This window comes from Melopsittacus undulatus, chromosome 6 (assembly GCF_012275295.1).
Source record: "Melopsittacus undulatus isolate bMelUnd1 chromosome 6, bMelUnd1.mat.Z, whole genome shotgun sequence".
NCBI classification, from domain to species: Eukaryota; Metazoa; Chordata; class Aves; order Psittaciformes; family Psittaculidae; genus Melopsittacus; species Melopsittacus undulatus.
The window spans coordinates 47,230,279-47,246,422 of record NC_047532.1 but is presented as its reverse complement, the minus strand read 5'-3'; the positions used below and the strand labels follow the sequence as shown (position 1 = coordinate 47,246,422).

At 41.8% G+C, this 16,144-nt stretch overlaps 1 protein-coding gene across 1 annotated transcript in view; it reads left to right on the top strand.

The window, feature by feature from the left end:
• Positions 1-16,144, top strand: part of PSMD1 (proteasome 26S subunit, non-ATPase 1) — a 70,868-nt gene that overhangs the window by 50,872 nt on the left and 3,852 nt on the right. The window contains exons 19-22 of the mRNA XM_031042998.2: positions 3,210-3,312; positions 8,531-8,700; positions 10,389-10,481; positions 12,026-12,118. Coding sequence (XP_030898858.1) covers positions 3,210-3,312; positions 8,531-8,700; positions 10,389-10,481; positions 12,026-12,118 — 459 coding nt within the window. The remainder of the gene's footprint in view (positions 1-3,209; positions 3,313-8,530; positions 8,701-10,388; positions 10,482-12,025; positions 12,119-16,144) is intronic.

Genomic DNA, 16,144 nt, shown 5'->3' with positions numbered 1-16,144 from the left:
TTTCTGCCCTCCGTTTCCAGGTGCTGCTCTATCAGATTTTAGACGGCAGCGTGAACATTAGCAGTTCTGCTGGATGTCTTCTTGCTTCACCCAGCAAGAACTCTGCAGATTTGATTACAGTGTAAATTACAGATTACTGGCCACTAAACGAGCTTTGTAACATCTCTCTGTTTTTATAAATATTACAAATCAAGAAGCTGAGCCCAGAGTCACAGGAATGATGTGATATAAACAGAAGCACTGGAATTGTACTGCTCATCTCACCCAGAGTTTTACATGATATTTTAGTGTCTCTGTGTCTGTCACAAATAATATCTGAAGGCTTTGGTTTACCTAGTCTGCATGTGGTTGCCCTTGATACTGGATGAGGCCCTGTTCCAAGTTGCAAATGCAAACTAATGTATTTTTGCAATGTACATGAGGTCAGGCGTAAGAAACAGACTATTTATATTAAATGTGTGAACCTCAGAGTAAGCTTTTATAAATAAAATCCAGGAGAGCATGCAAAAGCATAAATGGGGTGAAGCAAGAGCAGAGTGTGGTCAGTATATCCAGAATAAACCCTTTATTGTGCATGCAGTATCTCACTTCCACACATTTGTCTGTGGCTGCCCTGAAAATGTACATTGCTCCTTTTTCTTAGCTTTAATAAATGCAAAGAGATTTTAAGTCAGCTCCTTCTGGGTACATGAACTAGTAACTAAAATCTTTTTAAAGCAAAGGGAAACTGGTGAACAGAAAACTATTGTTAGCACACAAACTGTTGGACTTAGCCTGAAAAATGGAAACACATGCTGTTTTTTCCCTGTTGGTTTTAATAAATGGCTTGTCCTGTACTGGAGAAGTTTTGTTAAGCTTTGCTGACCCTGTTTAAAAGTGGCTTACTACTATGGTGCTTCATGGTTGTGAGACTGTCCATTTGTGTGAAACAAAGTAATTTCAATACAGTCATGTTTAGCAGGTCACGATATATGAATGTTAATGCCTTCTGCTGCTACGGACTGATTTAAATTTCATCAGGTTAGATGCCATAGGGGCTGAATGAGTTGAGGTAACACTACAGCTGGGTTACAGTGATTGAGAATGAAGGCAGGAAAGTTATTAATTGGAGTGTGTTTGTTCTTTTAAGACTGCTTGTGTTTTAGGCAGTGTGGTGAGTTAACAAGAATTGAGAACTATTTTGCTGAAAATATGCAGTTTTCATCTCAACTGTTCACTAAGTATGTAGAACAGCCAGGCAGCTGGTAGGTTTGAGAGGCAACCTCTGTTTTCTTTCCATCCCAGACACTGGACATAATCTCTCAAAGGTATGGTCTCAACTTCAGACTGCCTCTAGTAAAAAAATTCACACATAAAACGTGGTGAAATTTATTGCTAGCATTACCTCAGCTGCAGGATTACCTCATGAGTCTAATGTGCTTTTACTTGGGAACTTGATCTCATGCTTTGCTGAGAAACCTCTGCAGTCTAATTTATGCCCTCAGTCAGATCTTTCTTCTGTTTTGATCTTTTTTTATTGTTGTTGTTGACCTTGATGAATTCCAGTGTAACAAAATGTTATTCCCAGCACAGTTCTCATGTCATTGACTCAGTTGTATGAAAGTGTTTTTCATGAGTGCAAAAACTCTTTCTCTAAGTAGTTTGAGATTCCCAGTGCAACCCAAGACAGACCACATGTGCTGGACTGATGCCTGAAGGCTGCTCCTGGTGCTCAGTGCTGCTCAACCTTAGCACAGCTCTGGAGCTTGTGGTGTTCTGCATGGAGGGGTACCACCTCTTTGCCAGGTGCTGTTATAAGCCAGAAGGACCTCCCAAGTATTGTCGTCAATGTTTAAGCCTCCCTTCACTGGAAGCATCAGAGCCTGTGCAGGAGAACATTCCTAATGGCAGCGTTGGAGCTTGGCCCCTTTGCCTACAGCAGACACCAAGCATGTTTCACAGCTGAAAAGTAGGACATTTCTTTAGACGCTTGTCACTGAGCAAATACCACTGGTGTCCCCTGGAGAGGCACATGGTCTTTGGATGTGAAAAGTGGCTAGGGGGTTGTGTGGTGTTGGAGTTTTATACTTGGAAACTTTAACTACATTTTCAGTACTAGGTACTGCTCTGTCTGGCCCTACTGCCTTAAGCTAGAAATTTGTCCTCTCATCTATGGCTGCAAGTGTAGGAAGAGGACCTGAAATACCAGCATCAAAGTAGACTACTAATGGGGAGAAGCTTGTTCAAGCCTTTTTGGAAGATGTCCTTTACTTTTTAGCATGTCAAGTGAAGGCTTGGTATTAAAACAGAAAAAAAGAGAACAGAAAGTCAAGTGGTATTTTGATTAAAATGAATTTAGGGAAGAGGTATAAAGATTCTTCCAGACATGCTGTGAATGTCATGCAGCTTCCCACGTTTTGGCTGACTGGGATTTTCTGGTCTGATTTTTCAGCTATAGAAGTTAATTGAGCTATATTGTTGCTTCACAGTATATATTAAGAGAATAAGTTACTAATTTGAGATAAAGCCTTAGGTATTGCTGGATGTGATACTGTTCTGTTTCCTCAACACTTAGTGAACCAGTGAAAGATGAAGCTGTGATAATAGTATGAGCAAAAATGTAGCAATTTCCCTTACTAATGTGTACTTAAGATAATGTGGTGAACATATGAAGGCATAAGGTGTTAATTTACTAAATATTTTCATTAATGATTTTCATTTAAAAGTAACACAGTTTGCTGATGAATCACCATAGAGGTGTTATCAGTACAGTGGAAATATTGTACAGGAAAAATGGAATACAGTTGAGATTTTCAGCAGTAAGAATTGAAGAAGATTGAATACAGTTGCAATGTCACGCACCTAAGAACATGTAATAGTTCTTGCTATAAACTTACCAGTTGGTCTTCCAGTGGTACTCCAGAAGTTCTCAGGCTGTTCCTGTAAGGCTTACAAAATGTGGTTTGGATACACATGTTCATCCTGACAATTTTAAAATTGCTGTGTGGGTATCTTCAAGTGGGGAAAACAACTTAATGATGTATTATTATCAATTAAAATAAATTATAAAATAATTAATAGTGGGATGACTTGTAACAACAGTGACTAAAGCTGTTGGAAAAACAATGTCGTTCTAGGATGCAGAAATTTAGGATGCTTCCACTAAAGACAGAATATTTGACCCATGCAGTCAGTTTTATAATCTTTCTTTTTTTCTCATTTTTACCCAGGTCAGCCAGTTCAGACAACTCTATTCCAAAGTGATCAATGATAAGCATGATGATGTTATGGCAAAGTTCGGAGCAATCCTGGCACAAGGCATTTTGGATGCAGGTAATTCCCCAAACATTTAAAGCTATCAAAATTTCTTAAACTTACTTGGCTACAATAGCTGTAATTGCAAATTTCATTTGGGAGATGAAGTGCTGGATTTATGTCTGTCATATAATAACAGAAGACATCTCAAATTTCAAGTTATTTAGCTAATTAAATAAACCCTATTTTATAGTTTCAACTTCTATCAGTGTGCTTCTTTTAGGAGAGACTTAACCCAGTCATGGGGGTAGAATTGATGTCCATAAGTCTTTTTGCTCTAAGTTTGTTGTAACCCTGAACATGGATATATACTTTGATAGGTTGCTCCTTTATTTTTCTAAGTAAGCACTTGCTCCAGAAATTTGGAAACCTTGTGGTATCCAGTACTCATATTTTGCTTTTTCTGTTAAAACTTGATATAGCCATTTTTAAAAAACATATATGTATGTATTAAATATGTTTTTAATAACTACGTTTTGCCTCTTTCCTGATTGAGAGGCATTGCACAAAGAGGGAAGCAGAGTAAACTGCCTCTGTTACTTCAGAAGACCCAGTTAGTTTCACAAACTGCTACCTTCTTTTAGGGAGGAAACATCAATTTCATGACTAAATGTTGAGTGAGAGATACGATTCTCTAAAGGCATTAGCATTTCACAAGGACTGAATTGCAGGACCTATCGAGGAAGGTTTCCTTAAGCAAAGAGGACAGGCAGTTTTGCTGTGAATTTTTTCTTCCTGCTAGAGTCAAGACTTGAGCAGTGCTGTGCCTGTCAATAGTACCCCCTTTCTAAGATTCCAAATGCAGTTTTTCCCTTCTGGTGTCTTGTGCTCTGGCCTTTTCTTGCCATGCATCTCCTTATTCCTTGTGGTAGATGGAAACAAACTGATTTTGCCTATCCTCTGAGACCAAGGTTAGTTATGAAGGTACATAGCGAAGTTGTCTCCATACATTTGTCTCTGTGTATGGCTTAAGCACAGCACCATGCACTGTGGTTACACAGTGTCTGTATGAAATTACTACATCTCCAAGCCATACAGCATGGAAGCATGCTTAAAAATCTTTCTTCCTGGTGGCCATGTGTCAGTCAGGTTGCTCTGGGCCCTACAACGAGGGCTACTTAGAGGAGACATCAATAGGAACCTCCCTTTTTGTCTTTCTTGCCTGTCAGGTACCCTTCCTGGAGCTCAGACTGAGCAGTATTCTTGGCACAAGACTGTTAAAATAAATTAACAACTGTTAGAATAAATTAATAATAGAATTTTGGTCATGCCCATACTCATACTGTGTTGCTGGGAAATCAGAGCCCAGCTGGCTTAGATTTTTCTCTCAGCAGTACCGACTTGCTTCAAATTCCAACTTTTAAGATTAATTCATCAAAATGCAGCTAAAACCTTATTTGCTTCCTGTGTCACTCATGTATTATACAATGACTTGGAAACCAGAAGCATTCAGTTTTAATAAACTACATGTGAATTTGTGCCAACTTTAACCGTTTTATTTCTTGCTGAGTTGCTGAGGGAAGGCTGTGAACTACCCTTTCTTAACCTATTGCCACTTTCATTAGAGCCTTCTGAAATAAATTCTCCTTATCTCTCCCATACATATTCCATGCTTATCTGAAACAATGAGCTATAGAATTTAATTATCACGAGGAAGAAAAGGGTCTTCATGTCATCTGCCATAGCTGGGACAATTGAGTTTAGGTGTTTTTTTTTCTTGGAGTTTTTTTTCTTCTTTTTTGTGGGGGGAGAGAAGTCTTAGTTCTTTTCCAGTGACAGGTTTTGATTAAAAGTGCAAAATTTCCAGTGCACAATTGGGAACTGATGCACAGGAGGTGGGGTTTCTGCTCGGACAATCAGGCAGTCATTAGACCAGTGATTTTAGTACTGGGGCAGGGTACCTTGGGAGCACTGAAGTAGAAATTAAGAATTTGGTTATTATCTAATTGTTAGGCCCCAGCAGCTACATTTTTGCTTCTTTAATAAAATAAGAAAAATGTAGACACTCTAAATTTAATTTAAGGGTTTTTTTTTGTTGGGTTTTTTTTTTTCCTCTGAACTTTTATAATGAGCCCCTTTGTGTACAAGCATGCTCTTTTGTTCCAAGCTGATGAATCCCTGTCTGTTCTTTGCAAAATCATTATGCTTTATTTTCTGGACTATGTATTTGTAAATGTAAGCTATAGAAAGGATATACCGAGCTTAAATACATATCAGCATTTTACCTGCTTGAAAACTATTGCCCTCTGGACTCCAGGTATCTTCTCTAGTTCTTAATGCCACATTTCTCAATCAGTGAGAAAAAAAAAGGAGCAACAGTCATTACACAAATACCCACGTAGTATATGTGGAAAATCGTTTCTTCATGTCTAGGAAAGGTTTGGGTTGTTTCAGCAGTGCAGTGGCTTGTGAACAGTGTGGCATTGGGCAGTGCAGACTGAAGCCAGAGAAGGTGTTGACAACCTGATGGTGAATGTACTGGATTTTCCACAGTTTGGAGACATTTTTAATGAGTGATGAAAAAAAAAAAAGTGTCATCCAAATTACAGAGGAAAGAGTTGCATGTCTCCTCATTGCTGTCTCTCCAAATATGCATCTTGCATGACATGTTATATTTTGTATGTTAAAAACTTTTATTACAAAATATAAATTGATGCATAAGATCTGCTCTCCCATGTGTTGAATTTGGTTTGAATTCCATACCTTTCTGCTGCCTTCCCCTGTTCATGAACCATTCATGTAAAGTTGGGTCTGAGTCTCTGGTAGTTAGGAAAAAATCCAATTATCCCAGTATCTTGTTTTTGTCCGTTAGATTAAAACTACCTTGTGTTTCATTGCCCATACGAATCAGGTTACTGGCTCATGCTGCAGTCAACTCTGCCAGTGTCTTGATGGCTGATCCTGTGAGATTTTGACTTGGTGCTGCTGCTAATTGTCCTGGTTGTCTTCATTCACTAAATAGATGAAATGGATTGTGTTTGCTGATAGAGAAAGAAAGAGTATGATACTGTTTGAAAATGGGATGCTGCCTAGGCCAGGTTTGGAAACTAATTTCCAAAGTCCACAAAGTCACATATTAATGACTGTTGTGCTGGTGTGTTGTCCAGGCTACGCTGCCAGAGTATTACCAAGTGCCACCATGACTATGTAAAAAGTGAGTTCATCAAAGTATATAAATCATCTTTGCTCACTTTTCATCAGTGGGGATGAGTGCAGTCTGCTTACTGTACTCCCCCTCTTGTTAACTGACATTAAACTTGAGCCAGCAAATCTTCATAGTCTTTAGAACAGCCACTTTAATTCATCAGACCTTGCCATAGCTGCAGTGTAAATTCTGGGAGATGAACTTTGTAGTATTACCCAAGGAACCTTGAAAATTTTTCTTGGTTTTTGAAATTTTTTTTACAGGCATCATGTCACAGCTTTCATCCATCTGGGCAAAAGCCTGGAATGTGGTCCCTTCCAGGATGTCAGGGCTGATACTTAATTGTGAAGATAAATCACAGTTGAGCAATATCATATCTCCTCACCTTTCCTGCTTCCTGCAAAACCCAGGGAGAGAGGGTGGGCTGTGTGGATGTAAAACAGCAGAAAGAAGTAGCATTACAGCATCTTTTGAATATGAAATCTGTTACTCATCCAGGAAATTCCAGAGATTGGATAATATCATTCTGAAGGTTAACATAAATTCTGAAAATTAAAGTCCAAAAGTTTGATAAAATCTAGTTAAGCTGCTTGTGCAACATTCACTGGTCTACTTGATCCAGAGTATCTGCAGATTACTGACCTGGCCCATATACAGCAATGCTGTGAAGAAAAGTTCAGAGTAAAGATGGAGGAGAAGACCAGTAATTTGAGTGCAGAGTGTTTGACATGTTCATGTTAAAGAACATGTTCATGCACAAGACCTCAGGCAGTCTCTCCTTAATGCTGTGGCAAAGTCAAATATAAGGGCAAGAGATTGTTATCAGAGAAAATAATGAGAAGCAGAGCAGACCTAGCAGTAGTAAGAGATGAGACCGTATCATTGTCTTTTTTCAAAGACGTGGTGGGAAGGAGTTATCTAGTCAAACAGCAGGAGATCTATTGCTGCCACAAAAGGAAAAAGCAAGGAGGTAGTATGTATGCAGAGTATCCTACAGGAGAGCATCAAAATCCTCCATCTTCCATTGCTTCTCCTGGGACTAACACTGCCAGATACACAAGATGAGATTACTGCTTCATTCAGGGCTTTTGTTAGTTTTGGCAGCAGAAATTAATTTTGCTTGTCTTTAAAATCAGCTCCATTGCTGCCTGGCCCTGTCAAGGTAGATAACTGTGTGAGGCTGGGCAGTGTTACTCCAGCTTGCGATTTTCAGCTGCAAAATGCCCTGACTTTGTAAGGAGTGAGTGTTTCAAAGTTAACCTCCCTACGCCTGGTCTTGTTAGCAGTAACAAACTTACCTGGTGCTCTCTGCAACCCAAGTCACTGTGTTAATCAGAAGACTAAAGGTAATGTTAACACTTTCTCACTCTCTCTGCAAACCCAATCTTTCAGTTTGGTTTCTAGCTGGATGTTTCTGCACTACATCAACATACGGAGCTGTTCTGGTCTCTGCTTTGAAAGTACAAAGCTAGGACTTGGTTGTCTGGCAGAGATGTAATTTTGCTGCAAAGACTGCAGGAGCTTGTCTCTGCTGCTTAGATTGATAACCTGTAGAAGCAACTTCTGAAGCTGCTGCTGTTTACATTTTTTTCTAGTGAGATGGTGTAGGATAAAAACCTAGACATATTTCTTCCGAATAACTGATGGTTTAGGGAGGCAGCCACAGAAAGAAAAGTTTCTGTATGCACTGCTTTGTATGCAATATTTTCCTTGTGAGTCTTGTCTTGAGGATCTATATGCTATGTTTTAAAACTGCTTACAGCAAAGGTTTGCCTTTTTCTTCCTCTCTCCCTGCCTTTTGCATTGTAATTCTGTTTAACCTGTATCCTGGCAAAATAAGTGTGTGCAGGCTGTATTGATTGTGTTTAGGTCATACCTAGCAGATAGAGCTACCCACCTGTTTCGCTCTGTAAGCTGAAATCACGGTGATGGAGGGAGTTGTGTTCCAGAGGACAAAGCTGACAGCACTCTGGCCTGGCTTGTGCTGTGAACAGCCCCTTCACAGCAGCTGTTTTAGAAATGCATTCAGGTGTTTTTGTGGAGTACCCAGGAATGCATTCATTAACTTACTTCATTTATGATTCTTTACAGGAGGCCATAACGTAACTATTTCACTGCAGTCGAGGACAGGCCATACTCACATGCCTTCTGTGGTAGGGGTTCTGGTCTTCACCCAGTTCTGGTTCTGGTTCCCCCTGTCACACTTCTTGTCACTGGCTTTCACCCCAACCTGTGTCATTGGCCTTAACAAGGATCTTAAGGTATGTAACGAGCAGAGAGGAGAACAGGTGCTGATAGCTGCTTGGAAGATTCGAGTGGTCTGAGAGGGGTGTGCATGGATTTGTTAGTTTTCTTTGCATGTTTCCAGCTTGTTTGTGTCAGAAAAGACTCTAACTGGAAGAAGTCTGAAAAAGCAGGTTTAAATTGCAGAGCTGGTGGTGGGAATAGGGACAAGAAAAATGTAGAGAGTAGACTTTGACCTCTTTATTTCGAAGTAGCTGATGAAGAAAGGAACCCTAATCAGTGTATGTGGGCAGAGACTACCTCATCAACACTCCAGAAGGTCAAGGTTATTTAAATAAAAAATAGTGTGTTGCCCCTCTGCCCTCCCAAATAAATTATGTTATATTCCCCCCTAGGAAAGCTAGCAGTGGGAAACCAGGATTTGTTTGTATTCCTTGGGGAATAAATACTAACCCAAGCAGCCATTGGTACTGCACTTTTCTTACGCATCTGCTTTTCCGGCTGATGAGCTTTGTTATGGCTGCTGCAAGCTGTGTACCATCCAGGGTCTTCTGTGCTGAAGAGCTGAGTTAGCAACTTCCACAAAAAAAACTTGTGAATGTGGTGGCAGAGAGGTGTGCATCACCCTCCTGTCATTGCTGCAGCCTTATTCTGTGATGCACAGAGCATGTGTATGGCTGGGCTGCTCTCAGAGTGCCTCTGTGGGACTGGGCAAGCATACTGGCTTGCAGCCCCTGGACCAAAACCTCAGGGTTCTAGGTTGATCTTCTTCAACTGTCTCAGGCTGAGCATGAAGTCAAATTACACACCACTCTCAATTCTTGCTGTTTAAAGAGAGAGGGTTGTTTTTTCTTTCCCCTCTCTGTCCTGAATACTTCCCTGTGTTTGCATTGCTGCACCTCCCCAGTGGTAATAGGCTCAGCACTTTTTTGGCTGTTAAGCTGAACTGCCATTTTGACTCCCTCTCCCCATTCCATAGAGTTTCCAGGGAGTCCAAATGGCTGTAGGTCAAGTGATGTTCTAAAACTTTGCTTGCACACTAAAACCAGTTACAAGGCTGGACGTACATTATGGGCTGCACCACACCCACCTTGCTTCCTCAGAGCAGCCCCTGTTTTGTTGTTCCTTCTTGATGTTTTGCAAAGGAAGAGAGTTGAGATACTGCAGAAATTAATCCAGTTTAAGAATTTGGATTGGCTGTCAGAAGATGCTTACTTAAATAGTCGAGAGTAAAAGAATATGTGACATTGGTAACCCACCCCCAAAACATACTGTCCTTTTGCAAGAGGTGAATATCAAGCAATGATTAGTTTGCTCTAGCGTGCACTGACAAAGCAGGTCTTAGATGTTAAACTAATTTTGTCTTCATACAAGCAGGCACAGCAATAACATTAAAACCACAAAAGCTTTGAAACAGTGAAAGCAAGGCATGGTGTGAATAGAGTGGAGAAGTGTCTATGGAGAAGGCTAGGAGAGCTTGCCAGAGTCGAATTATAGAATAATTAAATAACATTGTTCTAGTTGAACTGTTGCCACTGATAACAGTTACTCAGCTTCCGGAGGGGAGAAGGGGAAGCTTGTATTCTTTAGAGGATCTGTGTTTGTCTCTGCTGGAAGGAAAATGAAGCTAAAGTAATTATTCTGCTGTAGATTATTTTTCCCTGCTTTTCTTGTCTCTAACAATGTTTTTAACTGTTTGTCTTAGATGCCAAAAGTCCAGTACAAGTCCAACTGTAAGCCGTCCACATTTGCATATCCCCCACCTCTTGAGGTACCAAAGGAAAAGGAGAAAGAAAAGGTATGTGGGCTAGCTTTCTGTGTGGTAAAGACTCCTTCTCACCTAGTATAAACATTGACTTTAGTGGCACTAACAGGGAATCTAAAGAGCAAAAGAAGAATTGGCAGGCACTGTTGTCTCTGAAAGAGAATTCTAGCTATTTTTTCCTGCTGTGCCTGGGACTGTTGCTGATCATGGCATACAAGTACTTTGCTACTCAGTTGCTGGGACTTCCCTTGTCTCCAGTGGTTAAGCCAGAAGTACTGATCATCTTTGTATCATCTTTGCACAGTGCCTAGCACAGCAGGGTTCTTGTTGATGAGTTGGGCTTCAAAGTGCTACTGTCGTACAAACATCAAGAATATTAGGTGTGACACTTCTCAAATAATCCCAGATGGAAGGGCCAGAAGTGTACCTGGTCTCGGAGGAGTGGGCCCATGCACTAGAATAGTAGCTGTTAGGACCATGGACTGCAAAACGGTGAACATGGAACTGAGAATAGGTATTGAAAAGGAAGAGATGAGACCTGTGGGTAACAAGCAGGACAATAGTTGAAGCAATTTGTCTCCTGGTGCAGGATGGTAAAAGATATTGAGCAGACCACAGCAGCAGGCAGAGCAGACCTTAGGGAGCAATTGCAGCAGTGGAGCCCTAAGGTATGTCATGCTGATGGATGACATTGTGTGAAAAATGTAAAGCATTTTGCTAGAATTGAGTGCTGGGCAGGACAGAACCACCAAGAAATGAACTCTGATGAAAGGCAAACCTCACTGCTCTGAGAAAGCAAAAGCTGTTTTCTAACCTTTAGAATAGGCTGGGAATTTGACAAATCCTTTCTCTTTTGAACTTTCCTGGCCACAATGAATATGTGTGAAGAGCCTCAGCCTAAAAAGGTTTACCAGCAATGTGGCTAATGTGGTTGCTTCCTGTCTCTCTTAGGAAGTTACTGCCTTACAGAGACGGTTACCATGCATAGAGAGATGTGCTCACTGGAGGGGAGACAAGCTGAATTCTTGTATTTGAGTATTGCTTCTGGCTCAGGAGTCCCAAAACCTCCTGAGGGCTCCTTTGTAGGACGTTTTGGATATCCACTTCTTTAGATCAATGAGAACCAAAGCTGTCTGATTAGGACAGTGGAACAGCTTTAGGTCATTTCTAGAGAGTATTATATACATGTTTCTTTATATTGGAGACTCCAGCAATAGGTTTTCCTCTAATAAAAATTCAGTTTGTTGCTCTGTTTAATAACAAAACCTCATATAGACACCAAAACCAGCAGTGATTCTTCTCAAAATTAGGAAGTTTGTTCTCCTTCCTATGTGGCTGGAGCCTGTCTGCATTCATGTCAATTTCTTTTTCCCCCATATGTGTCATTTATTTGTTTTGGTGTATTTGTCTTTTAAAAAGAGCAGTGGGTAGGAAGTGGAATTGGTCTCACTGACACCTGTACTAACCTAACAGAACTAACCTAACATTGATCTCCTTTTGTTCCCCCATTTGGGAAGCTGAAGCATAGGGCATGGTGTTGCAGTTATGCTGAATACCTCCTCTGTTGAAATATCCAGGTTTCCACTGCTGTGCTGTCCATCACTGCAAAAGCCAAGAAGAAGGAAAAGGAGAAGGAGAAAGAGAAGAAGGAAGAGGAGAAGATGGAAGTGGTGAGTGCAAACACTGAAATTGAAATGTATCCTTACAAATTTGGAAGGTGTGTCATGAAAGCTGGCACTCCCCTACACCTGTGTTAGTTCTGAGCAAAGCATTAACATGCTTTTCAGTGTACTGCATATACAGGTTAGTGTCTTTCCACTGTGTGTGTGCACTGTTAAAAGCGAGAGGTGGTATTATTTCTGAGAAATAAAACTTCCTCAGTATTGTTAAGTAACTCAGTTCCTTAAAGGCAGAAGCTTATTTTGACAAATTTATGTGCCTTTAACTGCATGAACCTTTTGTGCTTTATTTCATTGCCAACTGTTTGTAGACGAAAGGAATTTTATCTCTTATCCATGTACTTTTGTTATTAATGTGGAAAAAGACTTAAGAATTCTATGTACTTGGGTCTTAGTGTTGTAGCAGTTGCTTGGTGATGTCTAAGTCGGTTGAGAGCACTGAAGAGTTTTAAACTTTCTGGTTTTCACATGCTTAACTCTCTGTTCTGAAATGTTCACCTTTTTGGCAGCAATCTCTTATGTACTTTGCCCATCTATCAAAATGCCAAACATTTATTCACACCCAGCTCAGAACCAGCTGAGCCTTGATCACAGAACACATATGCTGCTCAGTAGTTATGGTGATTGCTTCAGTTCTCTGATGATTTCTTTCAACTCATAGACCTGACACTAGAACTTGTCATCCTCATCTATCGGTAATGTGTCATCCTGCAGCAATCTGAGGGAGAAATGGCTGGTTAATGTATTCTTGGTGGTTGCTGTAATTTGGAAAACATATGGCAGCTAAAATTCTTGCTGTACCCTAACAAAGGACCCTTCCTTTTGTGCTCTTGAAACATATGCAAATATGCCAAGAATAATTGTAAGCTGAAAATGTGTTACAGAATCATAGAATCATTTAGGTTGGAAAAGACCTTTAAGAGCAAGTCCAACCATTAACCTAGCACTGCCAAGTCCACCACTAAACCATGTCCCTCAGTGCCTCATCTGCATATCTTTTAAATACCTCCAGGGATGGTGACTCCACCACCTGCCTGCACAGCCTGTTCCAGTGCTTGAGAACCCTTTTGGTGAAGGAATTTTTCCTGATATCCATTCTAAAACTCCAGTGGTGCAACTCAAGGCCATTTCCTCTTGTCCTATTTCCTGTTACTAGGGAGAAGAGCCTGGCAGAATCTGGGAGCAGGTTCTCCTGGAAGGCATGCTGGGGCACATGAAAAACATCAAGGTGCTTGGTGACAGCCAGCATGGCTTCACTAAGGGGAAATCCTGCCTGACCAATTTGGTGGCCTTCTGTGACAGGGCTATGGAAATGATAGAAAGGGGTAGAGCAGTTGACATCATCTACCTGCACTTGTGCAAAGTGTTCAGCACTGTCCCACACAACATCCTTGTCTCTAAATTGCAGAGACATCAATTTGATAGGTGGACCATTTGGTGGATAAAGAACTGGCTGGATGTCCGCATGCAAAGAGTTGTGGTCAATGGCTCAGTGTCCAGCTGGAGTCCAGTAATGAGTGGTGTCCCTCAGGGATCAGTGTTGGAACTGGTCTTGTTCAACATCTTTGTCAGTGACATGGACAGTGGGATTGAGTGCGCCCTCAGCAAGTTTGCCGATGACACCAAGCTGTGTGGTTCAGTTGATATGCTGGAGGGAAGGAATGCCATCCAGAGGGACACTGACACACTTGTGAGGTGGGCTGATGCCAACCTCATGAAGTTTAACCATGCCAAGTGCAAGGTCCTACACCTGGGTCAGAGCAATCCCAGGCACAGCTACAGGTTGGGCAGAGAAGAGATTCAGGGCAGCCCTGTGGAGAAGGACTTGGGGGTGTTGGTCAATGAGAAAATGAACATGAGCCAGCAGTGTGCACTCACAGCCCAGAAAGCAACCGTACCCTGGGCTGCGTCAAAAGGAGCGTGACCAGCAGGTCAAAGGAGGTGATCCTGCCCCTCTACTCTGCTCTCGTGAGACCTCACTTGGAGTATTGTGTGCAGTTCTGGTGTCCTCAACATAAAAAGGACATGGAACTGTTGGAACAAGTCCAGATGAGGCCACGAGGATGATCAGGGGACTGGAGCACCTCCTGTATGAAGACAGGCTGAGAAAGTTGGGGCTGTTCAGCCTGGAGAAGAGAAGGCTGCATGGAGACCTCATAGCAGCCTTCCAGTGTCTGAAGGGGGCCTAAAGGGATGCTGGTGAGGGACTATTCATTAGGAACTGTAGTGATAGGACAAGGGGTAACAGGTTGAATCTTAAACAGCAGAGGTTTAGATTGGATACAAGGAAGAAATTCTTTACTGTTAGGGTGGTGAGGCACTGGAATGGGTTGCACAGGGAGACTGTGAATGCTTCATCCCTGGTGGTGTTCAAGGCCAGGCTGGATGAAGCCTTGGGTGATATGGTTTAGTGTGAGGTGTCCCTGCCCATGGCAGGGGGGTTGGAACTGGATAAACTTAAGGTCCTTTCCAACCCTAACTATTCTATGATTCTATGACTCCCATCTCACTACAACCTACTGTCAGGTAGTTTTTGAGTGATAAGGTGTCTCCTGAGACTCCTTTTCTGCAGGCTTCACAACCCCAGTTTCCTCAGCTTTTCCTCATAAGACTTGTGCTCTAGGCCCCTCACGTGCTTTGTCGTCTGTCTCTGTATGTGCTCCAGCATTTCAATGTCTCTCCTGTAGTGAGGGGCCCAGAACTGAACACAGTATTCCAGGTGCCAGCCTCACCAGTGCCCACTGCAGGGGATGATCACTGCCCTGGCCCTGCTGGCCTCACAATTTTTGATACAGGATAGGATGCCACTGGCCTTCTTGGCTACCTGGGCACAAGCTGGCTCACATTCAGCCACTCTGAACCAACAACCCTAGGTCCTTTTCCATTGAGCAGCTTTCCAGCCACTCTTGCCCAAGCCTGTAGCATTGCATGGGGTTGTGGTGGCCCAAATGCAGGACCCAGCATTTTGCTTGCTTGAACCTCATGCAGTTGGCCTTGGTCTATTCATCCAGCCTGTCCTGATCCCTCTGCAGAGCCTTCCTACCCTCCATCTGATCAACACTCCCAGCCAATGTAGTGTCATTGATCCCCTCATCCAGATCAGTACAGATATTAAACAGAAGTGGCCCCAGTACTGAGCCCTTGGAAACACCACTTGTGATTGGCCACCAACTGGGTTTAACTTCATTCACCAGCACTCTTTGGGCTTGACTACACAGGCAGATTTCATGCTGAGAACAGTACACCTGTCCAAGCCATAAGCAGCCAGTGTCTCCAGTGGAAATGGTGTCAAAAGCTTTACCAAAGCTGATAAGCTCAGTAGAAACTTTTCTGATTCCACTTTAATATCTATGTGAGAAAAGCAGAATGGTCAGAGAATTTCTGGCCTCGTTAATTTTAAAAAGAAATACACAAACAGTATGGAAAGGGAGTGTGGCGTAAGTTCAAAGGTGTATGTGTAAAATAACCTTCCTAGACCTGCTAAGTGTGGCCATGTTGTAGGCACTGAACTTCATCCACTTGGCTCAGAAAATGAATCATCTCATGCATGCAAGGTTGAACCTCTGGGTTTTTTTCATTATGTTCCTGGATCAAAGTGTCCTTGTCACCAAACATTTCCTTTCCTTTGAATTATTCTTGCAGCACTATATGCTAAGGAAAATGTGCTGAACAGATGCATGTTTCTTCTAAAATTGCTACAACATACAGTTAAGTACAGGTGTTGAGAGGAAGCAGTATATTACAAGATTCATGTGTCGTGTCTGTGTCTGTACACTGCAGATGTCTGAAAAGTTTTTTTGGTTGAAGGGAGCATGAAAATGAGGATAGTAAAAAGGGAGCGTGCTGCCACCTGCTGTGTTTGAGTTGAGAGTTTTGCCGTTATCCTAATGTTTTAGAAGTATAATTGCTTTCGTGTTTTTTCTCTTATGCCTGTTCTATGACAAGTAATCCATAGCTTCCAAGAGATCTGCACAGCAATGAGAAGTCACCATGACAGAGAAAGTCCTGTCTGTTTTG